Raw genomic sequence first — 18,231 nt, 5'->3', positions numbered from 1 at the left:
GCAAACTGAGTTGGAACGTACAAATGCCCCACATGCAACACTCAGGAGTCAAGTTGCATTTTAAGTAAAGCAGTTGCAGTCTTGGGTCGTCATAAAGCAGGCTTACTTCCGGGAATCAGTATACGTGGGAGGGATTACATGCAGGGGAGAAGCCAGCATGGGGAAGTCAACTGAACCTCTTTATACTAGCTTGCTATAGACCAAGTAGGCAACGCCCCATGTCTCATGATGCTGACTCATCACGTGATACTGAGTCAGCATTTCCCCCTAGCACGGTGTTAACTCCTTGATACCCGCAACACTCCCAACAGACTTTACCTTTGTCACAACTGTGTCGCGTATTCTTGACACATGCTATACCTAACAAAGACCTAAAGAGACTTACCCCAAAAACTGCAATGTTGGGGCGCCAGTGCAGATGTACCTTCAATTGACTGCAAATGTCATTTTATATAGGAAAATAACTTACTGTCCAACGGAATCCCTGCTGATGCCCAAGAAGGAAAAGCAACGTGCTCCATCTAGCAAATGCACCGCTTCCATAAAGGTGCCTGAATGCATCCAATAACTTTCTGAAGGTCTTTGTGTGTTCCAGGGAGATATCTACATTATGTCAACCCTGGACCGAGAAAAGAAAGATCATTATATGTTGACTGCTGTAGCCAGAGACAATCCAGGGGCCATTTCTAGTGACCGCCGAGAGAACTCTGTGCAGGTAATTGAGTGACATGGAGGCTTCACTGCATGTTTTGGAAAACGCACCGCTGTGGAAGAGGCAAAGTATCAGCATATCTGCTTTGCTCATTTATAGCGACACCCAATATTTCCATTCCAAACTTTACTAAGAGTACAGAAAAGAAGAAAAGTTAAGTGCAGTAATAGCAAATGTGCATAAGGTTGTGACTGCATGGAAGACCAAGGCAGGAGGGGAGATTTAATAAAAATAAAAACAAAGTCATAGACTGTGTCAGAAACAAGATACAGTGGTACCTCAGGTTAAGTACTTAATTCATTTCCGAGGTCCGTTCTTAACCTGAAGCTATTCTTAACCTGAAGCACCACTTTAGCTAATGGGGCCTCCTGCTGCTGCCGCGCCGCCGGAGCACGATTTCTGTTCTCATCCTGAAGCAAAGTTCTTAACCTGAAGCACTATTTTTGGGTTAGCGGAGTCTGTAACCTGAAGCGTATGTAACCTGAAGCGTATGTAACCTGAGGTACCACTGGAAAGAAAGCACGGAGAAAGAGAAATAGATGTTATGGGAAGAGGGAGAAATGCATATGGGAATCATCACAATCGCTGCTCCCTATGCTTTACATAGGAACCACGTGGCATGGGCAGGATCAGGTAAGGAAAACCATACCAGCATCAGATGCTGAACTGCAGAGGGGAGGATTAATGAGACATTTCCAATGTACATGGACTCTTCAACGTTTTCAGTGCCACGTGGGACAGGACAACAAATGCCACTCCAATTATGCAAGCATCCCCATCTGCATCGGGATTGGCTAAATATTTTCAGCCCAAGGCCTGCATTGGTGGTCAGCCACCCCTCTAAGGGCCACTTCACCAGCAGTAGATATGGCCAAAGTATATGTGTGCATTCATCTGTACACAGCCTAGACGCCTGCAGACCACAGACACATAACACGAACTGCACATGCTCTGGAATGGTTGCAATGCTGCCTTAAAGAGCAGGGAGAGGTCTTTATCTGTGATCTTAACACTGTGATACTTCACAGTCAGCACTGGCAATAAGAGCCCTAAAGATCGGGCAAAGGAATTTTATCTCCCAATCAGGAAATAAAGTACTCTGCTCTTTAGAGATTGCACTCTCTATAGCAGACTAGAGCACTTCTTCTGATCAGATTGGAAGGTAAAGCTGTAGGGGCTGATTCATAGAAAAATACCCGTAAAAAAAGATGAGCCAGCTAAGTGAGGTTTTTTGGGTATCCACTTTGTGTGTGCACCATTGTGATGGGAGGATCGTGATGTTCATGTGCTTCAGTCTTCTAAGGGGCTTCTCCCCCCCCCCCCCACTACATTATTGGTTTGCTTTGATTTCAGGTGGTGATTACAGTTTTGGATATCAATGACTGCCGACCCCAATTTGCCAAAAAACAGTATAGCACCAGTGTGTATGAAAACGAGCCGGGAGGGACTTCTGTGATCACGATGACTGCTACTGACCTTGACGAGGGAGACAACGGAATGGTGACCTACAATATTGAAGGGCCTGGAGTAGGTATGTAGCTTCATGAACGGAGAAGGTTTGTAGACAGGTGGGAAGAAAGAGAGCGAGACGGGTTAAAATCCCAGAAATCATCAAAAGCACAAAAAGGCTCACTTTCTTTCCATTTTACAAAAGAGAGAGAGAGAGAGGGAGAGAGGTCAATTGATTACTGTGTAGATGTAGACAATATGTACCATATTGCTTTGTATGATGTTCTTGGTTATTGGTGTTAATTATTACCAGATTCACATAAGAGTTGCAATGGGCAAAATGATTTGTAATGCCTTTACCTTCACAATAATCCTGCGTGTTGGGTTTTGTTGTTTGTTGTTGTTTAGTCATTTAGTCGTGTCCAACTCTTCGTGACCCCATGGACCAGAGCATGCCAGGCACTCCTGTCTTCCACTGCCTCCCGCTGTTTGGTCACACTCATGCTGGTAGCTTCGAGAACACTATCCAACCATCTCGTCCTCTGTTGTCCCCTTCTCCTTGTGCCCTCCATCTTTCCCAACATCTGGGTCTTTTCCAGGGAGTCTTCTCTTCTCATGAGGTGGTCAAAGTACCAATACTTTGGAGCCTCAGCTTCACAATCTGTCCTTCCAATGAGCACTCAGGGCTGATTTCCTTAAGAATGGAAAGGTTTGATCTTCTTGCAGTCCACGGGACTCTCAAGAGTCTCCTCCAGCACCACAGTTCAAAATCTATGACCTGTCCATCTTGGGTGCCCTGCTCAGCATAGTTCATAGCTTCTCTGAGTTGTTCAAGCCCCTTCGCCACGGCAAGGCGGTGATCCATGAAGGGACGTGTTGTTCCCATTTAATTATTTGAAGTGTCAGTGCAGAGGTAGATCCTGAATCCAGATCTCTCCGGGAGACCATGCTGGCTTTTTCTTTCTCTTTTGCTTCATCTCTCTTCTGTCAAGTGGGAAGAAGGCATCTGGATATAGGTCAATTCCTCCTACTGCCCAGGGTAGGCAGGGTCAGGTAACATAGATTTGAAGACATAGGCTGGCTGGGGAGATTCTACCCTTCCCTGCATCACCCAGGTTCAGAATAGCTTTCCATCCTCACCAGTTTTTTGGCAGTCTTCTCAATTCCCCCCCTTAGATTTTGTCCTTTCTTCTCACTGTACACTTCTTCCTCTTTGTTCTGCTTAAGGTCCACTCTCTACAGATTTTCTTCTCCTTTGAGCAATGGGTCTAGCAGGGAAAGGAAAAAAATGAGAAAAGCAAGGAAGTATTATTACCAGGCCTGTAAGGAGCAGTCACAGAAGAACTGGTGTCAGTGCCACTAAACCTCCTGCCTTGACAACCGCTAGGGTGTCCCCAGAGGTGCACAATATCAGCTGCAAAGCCTTTTGCTTTCTCCTGTGAAGCAGGAATGCACCATACCACACCTCATGATCAGACTTGCTTGGCTTCAATATTCATTACACTCCCCCCAAGTGGTGGGTCTGCCCATAGTAACTCAACAGGAAAATTCCTCTAGAGCAGGGTTTCCCAAACTTGGACTTCCAGCTATTTTGGGACTTCAGTTCCCATCATGCCTGACCACTGGTCTTGTTAGCTAGGGATGATGGGAGTTGTAGTCTGGCAACAGCTGGCAACCCAGGTTTGAAAAAGCCTGCTCTAGAGTGTTGGTCTTCAACTGGTGGGTCAAAACCCACTAACAGCTTGCAATAGCAGCAGCACCATCGTATGAGAAGAAAGAAAGAGGTCTCCAAATGCTTGTTTGGGTTAAAGGTAGATCCCAGGTCTGGAAATATTGAAAGCTCCTTCTCTGCTTCATGGCTGAGTGGGGATTTGAACCCTGTTCTCCGAGGTTTTCGTTTAACCACTACGCTATTTGAGGCAAAGGGAAATCGCCTTTCTTCTGAAACTTGTATCCTCATTCCCACTTGTTTAAGGAGAGAACTAAAAATAACAGTTTTAACCTTTTCGGTGCTGTTTAGCCTTTTATCTGCTTTTTAAAAAAGTAGCAGTGATTTCTGAGTTTCCACAGGAACGTCAGCACTTCTGAGAAATTTTTATAGGCAGCCCTAAAAGTATGAAATTTGCTGCGTGAGCTAGATATGTGCTGTTGCTACTAAACTTATTACTGTCTGGATTCGATTATTTAGTCTGATGTATCATTAGGGAGCAAATAAACTGAAGATGAATGAATTTATTGTTTGTTCACACACATTCCTTTTTCTCCATTTTGCTATTTGTTGAATAAGTTTATTGAAGTAAACTTGCAAAGGTTTGTTTCCGTAGTGCAAGAATTAATGCAGTATCTGTACCATCTCTTCTGCCTGTAGAGGCCTTCAGAATTCACAAGGACTCAGGGCTCATAACAACTCGCAGGCGCCTACAGTCTTACGAGAGGTTCAACCTCACCGTTCTGGCCACTGACAAAGGGAGACCACCTCTCTGGGGAACAACTATGCTCCAAGTAGATGTTATTGACATCAATGACAACCGTCCGTTATTTATCCGCCCCCCCAATGGAACTATCTTGCACATTAAAGAGGTAAATCCCTATTTAGAATTTCTCATGCTTCTGATAAACGATACAGTAGTCCAGAGTTGGCTTTCTGTAGCTTTATGCAGCCAGCTGATTTAATGGTGTAGATTCCCACAGCAAAAAGTATATCTGCTCTGATCCGTGCTTTGTCTCTCACCTGCTTTCCTGAACAGAAGCATATTTGATCATTCTCAATCTTAGGTACAGTAATAAGTAACTGGATATTATTAGGATGCACACAGTTGCTCTGGCTGCACTATTGAGGGGGGGAATCAAAACTCTGCTTTTCTTTATGAACAAAGCAATGACTAGAACTGAAATGTCCATCAGGTGGCAGCAATGCAAACGGATGAGAAAGGTGCCCGAGTACAAATATAAAAGTGATGTGTATTGCTCAGCTTGAGCTAACATGGCACCTCAGACTGAGCTAGAACAGGAGGAGGATGACATCTTACTTTCACCTGCTCTCTGTATTATACAACTTGCGAGTACTGACAAACCTGATCTTAAAGTAATGTGTGAGCTGTCCTGAGAACATGATGGTGCTCCTGCACATCAGGGGCTCTGCTTAGAAGCTTATAGGCTTCTAAGATCAGAAGTTTAGAGGAATTGGCTGCAAGAGCTCTAAGTACAAGTTTGGCAGGCCATCCTGCTTTGACGAACCTTTAATGAAGGGAAGTGTGTGTGCGTGTGTGTGTGGGGGGGGGGATTTATGGTTCATAGGACATACTATTCCCCAATAGACGCTTCTAGACTTGTATCCTTAAAAGCTTCCCCAGGTGATACAATATTTGTGTCTGCAACAGGAAATTCCTCTCCGATCCAACGTGTATGAAGTCTACGCCACAGATAAGGACGAGGGTCTCAATGGAGCTGTGCAGTACACCTTCCTCAAAACCGGCGCAGGGAACAAAGACTGGGAATACTTCACCATCGACCCAAACAGCGGGCTCATCCAGACAGCAATGAGGCTGGACCGAGAGAAGCAAGCTGTGTACAGCGTAAGTCCCTTGGTCAGGAATGCTGGGACATTCACAGGAGTAGCCCATGTGGTTCTTTGTCCACAGCTGTGGCCCTCATTGCTCAGAAGGCTGCCACGTCCAGCCTGCCAAAGATGTGTCCCAGTGCTGCGATGGTGCCCAGGGGCAGGTGGAGAACTCAGACAAGCATAACAAACATGGGAGCATGATTGGGGATGTGGTGAAGCTGCAGTAAAGATGTGTGCTTAAACCAGGCCTAGAACCAGCATGCTAGTGCAGCCTTCCAGGTGCTCAGTCAGTTCCCCTCTCAAGCTATGTGCTGCCCCGTACATAGGGATCCATCAGCACAGACCACAGGTAGGTCTGAAAGATTAGGAGCACTGCTCCCCCGTCCCAGGTGCAGAGATGTTGTAGATGTGGTCTGGAAGGGTGAAGCCAGCTCCTTCCTGCTCAGTTCCTTTCCTAACTCTCTCTGTTTCTTTCTGTGGCTTCTATTTCTTCTTTAATCCATGGATGGCTTTACAAGCCTCTTATAGGGGTCTACTGCAATGCTGTCACAGGTTCAACCTGTTAATGTGGGCCAGGGTGGGAAGCCTCCATCCCACAGGGCCAGGTTGGTCCCGATTTGGACCACAAAGCCATTTTCCCCAAACCATGCCCACCTGTCCCATACCTGACATCCAATGTGAGCTCAGATGTGGGGCTGACAGAAACACGGCTGGATTCCGTAGGGAACTCAGTCACACAGCCAATCACTGCAGAAAGTGGGTTTGGAGTCACTGTCCATCTGCTGACGGACAGTGGGTTCAAGTCTGTTGGATTGACTGCACAACCAACACGGTTGACTGTACAGTGGTACCTTGCATTAAGAACTTACCGTAATTCTTTCCAGATGTCCGTTCTTAACCTGAAACTGTTCTTAACCTGAGGTACCACTTTAGCTAATGGGGCCTCCTGCTGCTGCCACGCGATTTCTGTTCTCATCCTGAAGCAAAGTTCTTAACCCAAGGTACTATTTCTGGGTTAGCGGAGTCTGTAGCCTGAAGCGTCTGTAACCTGAGGTACCACTGTACATCTGGCCCCCTCAGAAAGTAGGTTGGCCACCCGCTGCTTAGTGCTTACAAGCAAGGCAAAGCACCCTAGCACTACAGTTCCCAAGCACCCAGCTTTCGGCGGCTTAGGAAGTGCAGCACCAAGGCACCACCTGCCAGTCACCTGACATCGTAATACAGCGGCCCACCTGTCCAATTTGGCCTCTGAGGGTAGGAACTGATCAGGATCAGAGCCACCTCCCGATGGTAGCCAGTCAGGCTATTAAAATGAGGAAGAAATTAAACTACTTATTAGTTCTAATCCCATGTAATGCCATCAGATGCAGAACTGAGACACTGAACCAGCTTTCTGTTCTTCATTTTATATCCTAAATTAAGAAATGCCCCTGTTGCCTATTTCCCCTTTCTGACTCAAAGGACTGGCTAGGGAGTAGAGTCTTCCCTTTGGCATGGAGAGGAAAGGGGGAAATAAATGTTGGTTTCTTTCCAGAACTTTTGAGCTTCCCTTTTACAGACCAGGTGTTGTTGTTGTTTTGTATGTGTGTGTGTTCCTCCTGCAGCTGATCATTGTGGCATGCGACCAAGGCCAACCACCTTACGAGACCATGCAGCCCCTCCAGGTGGCTCTGGATGATATAGATGACAACGAGCCCGTCTTCCTGAGGCCGCCTGTAAGCAGGTCTATCCCTTCCCCTTTTGGACTTCATTGGAGCTGTGGAATACCAGGTCCCAAAATAACAATCGGGTTCCTTTGGGAGCAATACGGGGAACGGTTGTTCTTACCTCCACCTCGCAGGATGCTGTTTGCAGAATGCGTTCTGCGTAATAGTTTATTGGAGTCCCTGGGAATTCTGGGAATTCTTTGATCTTAGAGAAATGTTCAGTTATTCGTAGGGGAAAGTTTCTTCTTGCTTCATTTCTGCTACGACAGCAGACAAATAGGAAATACCCATTGCCTGAGATCTATGCATGGGAGACATTTGGGAAAGGATGGTAGCGTAGTTTTTGGCATAATGTCAGGGAGGTTTTCAGCGAAAAGGTTATGCTATGATATTAGGAGTTCACAACGCCGTTGCATCAAGCTATGCACTGTTCACCCTGCTCTCAAGGCTTTTTTCATCTGCAGTTTTTTAATCTTATGAGTAGTGTTCATATAGATACAGTGGTACCTCGTTTTTCAAACGTAATCTGTTCCAGAAGCCTCAAACCAGAAGCCTCAGTACGGAAAACTCAAAATGGAAGCCGTGTTTCCTGTTCAACTTCCAAGGCACGTTCAAAAACTGAGACACTTACTTCCGGGTTTTTGGCATTCAAAAACAAAAACGTTTGACTACGGAGACATTTGGAAACCGAGGTACCACTGTACTTGGATGACAATTTAACTCCTTAAAAAATTAGTAAAGGTGGGAGGTTTTTTTAAAAAAAAGCTCTTGAAATGGAAAGAAAGAAAATAGCTACGACTTTCAAGGAAGAGCAAAGGGAAAAGTTAGGTTGCTTCTTTTAGCTGTCTTTATATATCTTGTATTATTGGTCGCACCTCAAATTTTATTTGAGGTTCAAAAAAATATTTTGCTTGCAGTCCCCCACCCCCAAATGCAATTCATTCAGTCAGTTGTTGATAGTATTGCACATTGTTTACCATTTGTGACTTTATGCTTGTCTATTTTTGCTACCTTTTAACATGTGGTTTTTTTCCCCTCTCTATCTCCCCATCTCTCCCAACATCCCCTGCAGAAAGGGTCTCCCCCTTATCAGGTTCTTTCTGTGCCTGAACACTCACGTCCTGGTACAGTGGTGGGCAATGTCACTGGAGCAGTAGATGCTGACGAGGGCTCCAATGCTATCGTCTATTACTTCATTGCAGGTAGACGCCATTTCTTTTTCGAGACTGTCCTTCGATGGTTTTCACGCTGCCTTATGCTTGTATCAAACCATCCAGTGTTTTAGAGAGAGAGAGAGAGAGAGAGAGAGAGAGAGAGAGAGAGAGAGGCAACTCCCCATTTACCCCATTCCACTGCCACCCCCTTGTGATGCCAAGAATGGCACGTGCAGCAGCAGTCGTGTGCATGCCGATTGTGCGCAAATGGGGAGTTGCCTGTATGTATGTATGTATTCATGCATATGTGGTTAGAAGCTCAATTCCACAGCTGCAGGAGCAGGTGGTGCTGTGGTCTAAACCACTGAGCCTCTTGGGCTTGCTAATCAGAAGATCAACAGTTCGAATCCCTGGGGTGAGCTGCCATTGCTCTGTCCCAGCTCCGTCCAGCCTAGCAGTTTGAATGCATGCCAGTACAAGTAGATATATAGGTACCACTGCTGCAGGAAGGTAAACAGAGTTTCCATGCGCTCTGGCTTCCATCACGGAGTTCTGTTGCACCAGAAGCGGTTTAGTCATTTACCTTTCACCTCCAAGGCTGCACTGCTCAGTGCCCACCTGGTAGGACTAGCCCGTGAACATTAGATAATGGGATTGAAGGGTGAAAAAATTTGGAGGAAACCTAATTGGAATGTCTGTGTCTATCTCCTCCCCACCCACCCACACTAATACGACTACAGAAATCTCATTTTAGAGAGGAACAAATTTAAAACAGAACTGACTAGTTCTCTCTCTCTTTTCCCAGCTGGTAACAGAGAGAATAATTTCCAGCTGAGTCGGGAAGGAAAATTGCAGGTGTTGCGGGACTTGGACCGAGAGAAAGAAGCTTTCTACTCTATCATTGTCAAAGCCTCTAGCAATAGGAACTGGTCACCTCCCCAGGGTCGCCGGGCAACCAGGATCCAAGCCATGGATCTCAGCACTGATGCTACTCTGCAAGAAGTACGGATCTTTTTGGATGACATTAATGACCAACCTCCCCGGTTCACCAAATCAGAATACACAGCAGGTAGGGATGGTTTTACTTGAGCAATGCCCATTCTAATTGAATTACTGCAATTTTAGGGGGGGTGGGAATTAGCATTTGTTTTACAGCCTGGGTTTATTTTAGTATAATCAGGCAAATTGGGCAAAGCCAATTTGCAAAAGGAAAAATAATAAGTAAAATTTTAGGACTGATGTAAAAATCTTTACTACTGTTTTGTGAAGTGGCAAAACTGTATGTGATTTGTACATAAGCGCATTCAGAATGGAGGACTAGTGACCTCTCTTTACCACAATGTACAATGGGATCTTTAAGACAGGGGTGGCTGACCTGGCTTGGACTACAGCTCCCATGATCTCGGATCATTGGCCATGCTAGCCAGGGCTAATGGGAGTTGTAGTCCAACAACAGCCAGAGGGCCACAGGTTGGCCACCCTTGATGTAGGTATTATTTCCCAAGAAATGACTTCTACTTCTGTTATTTTCTCCCTCTGGGGCTTTTCCTTTGTTACTTCTCTGCCTCACCCCACCCTGCTCCCTTTCCGAAAGGGGTAGCAACAGATGCAAAAGTGGGTTCCGAACTGATCAAGCTTGTTGCATTGGATGCCGATGTGGGAAACAATAGCCTGGTCTTGTACAGCATTCTGGGTATCCGTTACATCAAGCAACATTCCAACGACTCTGAGGAGGTGGCCAACATTTTCAGCATTGGTAAGAGAGGCAACAGCATGCATGGGGAGGGACCCGTGCCGAGTGAACTGTCTCGCTTGTTTGTGCTGCATTTGGTTAGCCCTGCTAAGTTTACATAGTGAAGGCCAGGGCCAGACCAACATATTTTGGCACCTGAGGCAGACCCCAAAATGGTGCCCACTTCCCTGTCAGGGAAGAATGGGTGAGGGAAGATCAACATCAGGAGCAATGGGGGGAAGAAAATATAGACATTGGGATCTGCTGTCCCTGTGGACTCTGCCGCCTGAGGTGGTCGCCTTACCTTGCCTCATGGGTGAGCCGGCCCTCGTAAAGGCAAAACATTGTGTGCTAATAGAGCCATGGTCATATAATCCATAAGGTTGCTAATCAGTCATGCTTGAGAAAAGTTGCTGACAGGGATGCTGCCATACAACAAAGACTGCTTTATATTATCTTCAGCATCTCTTTGCTGGAGGTTACACTATAGCAAGGTTTCCCAAACTTGGGTCTCCAGCTGTTTTTGGACTACAACTCCCATCATCCCTAGCTAGCAGGACCAATGGTCAGGGATGATGGGAACTGTAGTCCCAAAACAGCTGAAGACCCAGGTTGAGAAAACTTTGCACTATACTGTGGCAGGTTTTTGAGTATAAGTGTCACAGGACAAAACAAGTCTTTCTGTTATACTTAAAATCTCTGCCTGCTTCATTCCTCTTTAAGTAGATCTTGGTTGCTGCAAATACAAGGGAGCCACTGTTTAATTGGTCTTGGAAGTGAGTTAAACTAAAGGCTAATTCACATGTATTCGGAGCACTCAGGTGGTACAGTCCTGTTTGGTATATACCATTTCAGGCTGCAATGACTGGATACTCCCTCTTCTTTAAAAAATATCACAAGCATTTAGAAAACTAGCACTTCAGAGAGGTGGTTAGGCTAAAACCTTGTAACCTGCTGTGCTGCTTTTGTGTTCAGGAAGGTTTTTACACGGAGAAGCATGCTGTCTCCCACACGCAGCCTCAAGTGGCACAGTCTCAACATGGCTGCATCATGTGATGATTCTGACCATGCAGGGTCACTTGTTGGTTCTTCTCAAAGGTAACCTAGACGGGATTCTTCGAACCTTTGACCTTTTCACTGCTTACAACCCTGGCTACTTTGTGGTGGATGTCATGGCCTCAGACCTGGCTGGTCATAACGACACTGCGGTTGTGGGAATCTATATCCTGCGGGATGACCAACGGGTGAAGATCATAATCAACGAGATCCCAGATAAAGTACGGCAATTTGAGGAAGAGTTCATCAGCCTATTGTCAAACATCACGGGGGCCATTGTCAATACGGATGACGTTCAGGTAACTGCTGCTTTGGGGCAACACATTCATTTCCTTAACAAGCAGTTGATCTTTCTTTCTCAGTCAAAGAAGTAGAGGTGAAAAACTGGCCAATTTCCTGGCAAAACCAGCCTTTGGGGGTGCGTGCCCTGGAGCCGTCTAGTCACAGGGAAATGTAAGAATGGGATAGGAGAAGGGACACCTTTTTTTCTCTTGTCTCCCATAGTTCCACGTTGACAAAAAAGGCCGTGTGAACTTTGCCCAAACGGAATTGCTGATCCACGTGGTGAACCGGGAAACCAACCGGATTCTGGATGTAGAACGGTAAAGATGCTGTGTGTCCCCTCTGTGTAGGTTTAGATTTGAACACAGAAAGAAACACAGCAATGAGTTTGTGGCTTAGGTGAGATTTGAGCTGAGGACTTTCCCACGAACATTTTTAGCCACATCGCACCATAATGGCTCTTCCTCTACAGAGTTGCCTTTGCCTCAGCAGTTAGGAAGAGACTTCTTTGTTGGATAGACAGCTAAAGATTCGTTCAGTTCTGCTGCTCATATAAAACATGGGTCTAACCATGCTTTGCACTGTGTCACATTGAGGCAGGCTGCATAATGTCATTGGATATAACAACCTCCCCTGTCACAAGCACGAGGAGTCTTTGACCCAGGTCCTAGTGTTTTGGCAATGGTTTGGTCAGCTGGCATCTGATACTAGTATTTATATTAGATGGAAAGACCCTCAAGCAGTGGTAGCCAACCCCGGCAACCTCTGCTGATCATAACTAAAAATAAATATTGAATTGAAACAGCCCTTCTAGTTCATATAATGATTACTTCAGCATGAAAGGGTTTTTGTTGTTGTTGCCTTATGGCAGAGATTTGTGCAAAGCCTTTTCTTGCTAATCTAGCAGTCCCATTCCTTTGTGAGTCTCACACCTGATTTAAGATCAGGGATGTGGAACCTGCAGCCCTCCAGGTAATACTGGACTACAATTCCTATCATACTTGGCCATGCTGGCTGGGGCTGATGGGAGCTGGAGTCAATCAACACATGGAGATGTCAGGTCCCCCAACTATGTTAAAAAAAAGAATTTGAATGATGGGCTTCATGACTCTTCTGATGCAATTTAATGGAGTGAGTTCCTGCTTCCAGGATCTCTTGAGTTGGAAATTATAGCTGGGAGGTGAGGGTTGATCGTTTTTGCCATAAACACTTTTTAAAAGTGTATTTTCAACACTAGGAAGATGAATCCATAAATAAAGGTTTAACCCTCTTCCTAGAGTAATACAGATGATTGATGAGAATAAGGAGCAGCTGCGGAATCTCTTCCGGAATTACAATGTCTTGGATGTGCAACCAGCAATCACTGCTAGGGCTCCAGACGACATGTCAGCGCTTCAGGTAAGATGGAGGTGGGGGTCCTTCCCTCTCTCAAGCTTACTTTGCTTCCAGCTCTCATGCTTTTTAGGAGGAGGTCCCCCACATTCTTCGGAATTGGCTGCATTGAAAGGAACTACCCCTTCATAAACTGTTTCCTGAGGTTTGCTGCAACAAGTTCATGATTCTTTAAAAAGCATGCAGCTGCCAAGATATACAAATGCACCTGTTGAACTTCTTTCTATTAAAAACACACACAAAGGACTTATTTGGAAAGCAGCCGGCAACCTTATATTAACTGTTTTGTGAAAAGAGTGCAGGCACAAGTCCTAAAGCCATATTGAAAGGAGCTTTCATGAAAGGAATCTGTAGTGGTGGGTATCAAAAAGATGTTGGGTTTCGCCATCGTTTTATTAGAGTGACCATTAAATGGTGGATTGACCATTCATTTCCTTTTATATTCTCTCCCTGTGACTTGGGCATGAATGCAGTTTGGAATCACCGAGTCAGATTATCGATATCTCATAGTTAGGGCAAATATTTACCGGGGGGGGTGGACCAAATCCTTATCTCCCCTACCCCTGCAGGCCATGTCTATCAGGTAGTGAGGGCCTGTCAATTACTTGAATTCACAATGGCGTCAGGGCTTCAGAGCACACCACACAGGGAGCTCTGTGCTTTGCTTTCAAGTCCCATCAAACAGCTGATTGGTGGTGCTTCAGAAGCCATCTTTTTGGTCCAGCCTCTTCGTAATCATATATGACATCAGGTGATGGGCAGCTTGGGCAGAATGGCCTAGCAGGCCAAATGGGAAGATCTGGCAGACCTCATTAGACCCGTACCCCAATTTACACTGGGTCAGTAGCCAAGCCATTTCCTAGACATCCTATCCCTGCCGTAACAGTTAGTTTTGTTTTTGTTTTGTTTCTTACCATTTCTAGATGGCAATAATTATTCTGGCTATTCTCCTCTTCCTGGCAGCCATGTTGTTCATCCTCATGAACTGGTACTACAGAACAGCGTGAGTAGCCTCCAGCACTTGCACTGTGTAGGGCAGAGTATTTCAGATGCCACAATAATAATAATAATGTATTTTTGGAGCTGACATCAAACCCTTGCATACTGCAGAGGAGGAAGCTCTGATTCAGGGATTTCTAAAAGGAGTAATGGCTGTAGATTTCCCACAGAACATAGCCTTGTGGGAGGGTGAAGTGGATGAAGTGCGTGTACTACGTTTGTCAGCCTTGCTCCCAGGTTGCAGAGAGGGAATTTCCCTTTTTGGTGATTTATGGCTGACACCTTTGAATTGCACACTCTCTCTGCTGCCAAAAGTGAATTCATCTTCCAAGTTCATGATAAGGGATTTGGCTGCTTTACTCAAATATTTCTGCATCAGAACTGTAAGCTGAGTTGCATGAGGAAACATACAACAGGTCTTTGCATGTTCAGTGGGAGAGAAATCTCTTGTCAGTTTCTGGTGTCAATCTTCCTTTGAGAGGTGGAACAATATTTTGTTTATTTTAAAATATTAGGTATATTAGTATATCTCAAGGAGCATGACTGAACTGGATTAAAACATAGCCTCTCTAATATATTTAAAGATGTTTAGATTTATAGAGAATTACTTCAAGGTTTGGGGGGAGGAAACCCAATTTCAGCAAAAGAACTCAGTAGTAAAGGTTCTCAACCAATAGTCTTCTACTGGTTCAGAACAGTATGTGAGAGGATGTTAAAGGGCCAATCACATTACACGTATGATGAACAGACTTCACAATACAATTCTTGTGCTCTTTCCCCTTAGTTATTTTGTGTCTTGCAGGCACAAAAGAAAACTGAAAGCAATTGTGGCCGGTTCCACAGGTAAGAGATCTTAGAAGGTCCATTTTTTTCCTGGCCCCTTGGGAAGGAAATAGACATTGAAGATATGATGAGATAGCCATCACTCATAACACCATACGGTGAATAATAAGACCAGCAGCTTGGCCTGGGTTGCTTCCAGTCCTTGACTCTTTGGTGCTGGTGAAGTGTTGCTTTTCCAGTCAACTGGAAGTGAAATTAATTAAGCCTGAAAAACAATTGATGTTGTGTTGCCACCCTGTTGCACTCCAATGACAACTCCATTAAAAAGTAAATAAATAAAGGATGTAAATTCTAGACTAAACTGCTTGTGTGGAAGCAAACTAACAAAGGCTAAACTGTGAAACTTTATTTGACGTGATGATAAGTAGTGAGGAAAATTTTAGCTGATAAGTTTCTGTGTGTCTCGTTGCTGGTAGAAGCACGGGGTCAACAAAAAATGATTTTTTATAAGTCAAACTATAAACTCAACAGATGTGAATGATTCTCGGTAAATTTGACACATTGCTTTCTTCAGGTAACCGAGGTTTCATGGACATCATGGATATGCCAAACACAAATAAATATTCATTTGATGGGTGAGTTGTGAACAATTTCTGAAAGGTTTAACGCTGGCTAAAAGAGGCTATCTGAATGCTGACCATGCCTAATTAAAGACAATCTTGGCCTCTGGCACCTATGATTCTTACATTTGAAGGTGGCTGTTACAGCACAATCTTTGTATATAGCACAATCTTTGAAAACATGAGCTTAAAGAAAAGGAGTGCTTAAAGTTATCTGAGATAGTATATTGACAAGTATGTGGGCCAAACTGGTGGATTTTTCTTGGATGGTTTCCCATTGCAGTTGTTTATTGTAGGCATCCTGTATCCTTTCTAGAGCCAACCCTGTGTGGCTGGACCCTTTCTGCAGAAACCTGGAGTTAGCAGCACAAGCTGAGCATGAGGATGACCTGCCTGAGAACCTCAGTGAAATAACAGACCTGTGGAACAGCCCAGCCAGGACTCACGTGAGAGAGCATCTGCTTGCTTGCTTCCTTGCTTGCTTGCTATACTATGATTAAAGCCACAGTATAGTCAACATTGTCCTAATTTTAGCCTGTAGCCTATGCCAGCATGAAAGGGAATTCAAATTAATGTGAAGCAAAAGAAGGCATTTTGGTTGTTTGCATAAATTAGAATTGGCACTATTTGTCAATCATCACCATCCCCTTGTGCTAGAATATCTCATTTATCTATTCTTAACTCCTTTCTCGTCCAGGCTTAATAATCCAACTGCACCTTTGTTGCCCAGTAGAAAGAGGCCGCAGCAATGGCATATCAGCAGCAATGTAGCTGCTACATTAACTTTAGCGCTTCCTAGTCTAAGATTAGTCGCTATGATGCACTTCATGGAAAATTAGAGTCAGTCATGTAGCATGTACTTGTTGTTCATTGTTAATGAGATTTTGTTCAACATGGCGCATGCCGTGCTTAGTAATTTAAATTTTGCGTGTTGTAGACAAATGTTAGCAAGGGGCATTAGGAAAAGATTCCCAGATGGATTTTCCTTCAGGTCTGGAGAGACAAAGAGAGAGAGAAGCTATTTTAAAAACCTCTTCTTTTTAGGGAACATTTGGCCGAGAGCCTTCGGCTGCCAAACCCGAAGAAGATCGCTATCTGAGAGCAGCCATTCAGGAATACGACAACATTGCCAAGCTAGGCCAGATCATGCGAGAAGGGCCCATCAAGGTATGTTCTATTATTCTCAGTCTCAGTTCAGTAAAATGTTCAAGTTTGTGGCACTGCTTGGCCAGAGGACAGAACTCTCAGCACCATGTTTAGTCTGCAATCCAATCTTGGAATGCAGTTGTTTTGGGTAGTCACGCAGAATGCACTATGTGGCAAGAATCCCATTTTAATGAGGATTATTATACGAGGTGTGATTCAAAAGGATTTATTAGAAGGTTTAAGGATAAATGTTTCAGCCATTATTATTATTATTAATGGAGAGGATATCTGGATTTAGAGTAGCTTCTCATGGGGATTCCCTACACAGAGTAAGTTTCGGGACAACGTGGCAAAGGGCCCGAGTGTAATTTCTCCTGTTGCCCATTCCCTCCCTCCTTCCAGGGCTCTCTCTTAAAGGTAGTCTTGGATGATTACATGCGACTGAAGAGACTGCTTGCTCAGCGGATGGTGCATAAAGCCACCACCAGTCATGGGGACCAGTCCTCAGTCTCTGAGGTAGAATCTGCTTGTGCATGGGAGTTCTTGAAAATGCTTGTTGTGCCCTTTGGGATGTAGTGTTTGCTTTTCAGAACTGTACCCTTCAGTATCTATTGTGTGGTGCTCATAGCTATTTCCCTCTGTAGCACAAGAGCGCAGGAGTTCAATGAAACAGGCAGAAGGAGCCCCTCTCCACCACAGGCCTGCGCAACCTGTGTCTCGCTAGGTGTTGCTCCCATCAGCAGCCACCAGCATTGCTAACGGTCAGAGAGGATGTGTTGCAGGCCAACTCTGCAGGGTCACAGGGTGCCCAGACCTGTTCTGCCCACACACGTCCCACTGAATTAGCTACTTTTTCTGTGTCCTAACTCCTCCTGGGCACTGAAAGTCTCATGCTAGGCATGTCTATTCATGTTCTTGGTGCAGTACTGCATTAATTTGCAGTGCTAATTCATTCTTTAGGCCTCTGGTTTCCAACCAATGTGCCGTGGCACCCTAGGGTGCCTTGAATGATCAGGTCAGGGGTGCGGCGGGCAACAGTGGCCTCTGTTCCTCTTTCCTTCCCTCCCTCCTCTGATGCCCTCTTGTGTCCCAAAGGCTTGCACAGCTGTTTATTGCTGCTGCTGTGGCTATAAGTTCCACAGGTGCCTCTGGGAGGCATCTCTCTCTGGGGCAAGGGGGGGGTGTCAGCTCAGAGAACAGCTGCCCAGAGGACTCGGGAGAGGAGAGAAGGCTTGAGGAACACTCCACAAGGGAGGGTGATTGAAAAAGGGTGAGAGACTGCCAGCTCTGCAGGCAAAGGGTGACATAACTGGGCCCCTGACCCCACGGGGTGCCACACAGAAAGAATGTCGTTGGTCAAGGGAGCCGTGGACTCAAAAAGGTTGAAAACCTCTGTTTTAGGCATTAGAATCCTTTGCCAACCACTGTGAAGTAATCAAACTTCCAAAAGGGGCATATATAGATAAGAGAAGAAAACCCTAGGTCAGTTATTCACAAAAGGAAAGTTGCAATTCTCTAATAAATGAGAACTTTATAGGGGAGCTCATAGACTCACAGCAATGAGGGATGAAGACAGTGCAATAAAAAAGTTCTAAGGGATGAAGGCATGAGACAGGGAGATGAAAAACAGGAGGACAT

General features: G+C 45.1%; 1 protein-coding gene across 1 annotated transcript in view; it reads left to right on the top strand.

The window, feature by feature from the left end:
• CDH23 (cadherin related 23) overlaps positions 1–18,231 on the top strand; it is a 400,272-nt gene that overhangs the window by 379,872 nt on the left and 2,169 nt on the right. Inside the window, exons 51-67 of the mRNA XM_083503046.1 lie at positions 596–715; positions 2,066–2,243; positions 4,530–4,741; positions 5,542–5,736; positions 7,328–7,438; positions 8,502–8,631; positions 9,389–9,652; positions 10,178–10,339; positions 11,414–11,670; positions 11,876–11,973; positions 12,931–13,051; positions 13,969–14,048; positions 14,847–14,887; positions 15,402–15,462; positions 15,764–15,893; positions 16,492–16,614; positions 16,996–17,109. Coding sequence (XP_083359172.1) covers positions 596–715; positions 2,066–2,243; positions 4,530–4,741; positions 5,542–5,736; positions 7,328–7,438; positions 8,502–8,631; positions 9,389–9,652; positions 10,178–10,339; positions 11,414–11,670; positions 11,876–11,973; positions 12,931–13,051; positions 13,969–14,048; positions 14,847–14,887; positions 15,402–15,462; positions 15,764–15,893; positions 16,492–16,614; positions 16,996–17,109 — 2,397 coding nt within the window. The remainder of the gene's footprint in view (positions 1–595; positions 716–2,065; positions 2,244–4,529; positions 4,742–5,541; positions 5,737–7,327; positions 7,439–8,501; positions 8,632–9,388; positions 9,653–10,177; positions 10,340–11,413; positions 11,671–11,875; positions 11,974–12,930; positions 13,052–13,968; positions 14,049–14,846; positions 14,888–15,401; positions 15,463–15,763; positions 15,894–16,491; positions 16,615–16,995; positions 17,110–18,231) is intronic.

This window comes from Podarcis liolepis (assembly GCF_965112155.1).
Source record: "Podarcis liolepis genome assembly, chromosome: 5".
Lineage (NCBI taxonomy): Eukaryota > Metazoa > Chordata > Lepidosauria > Squamata > Lacertidae > Podarcis > Podarcis liolepis.
This window is presented reverse-complemented; position numbering and strand designations above follow the sequence as displayed.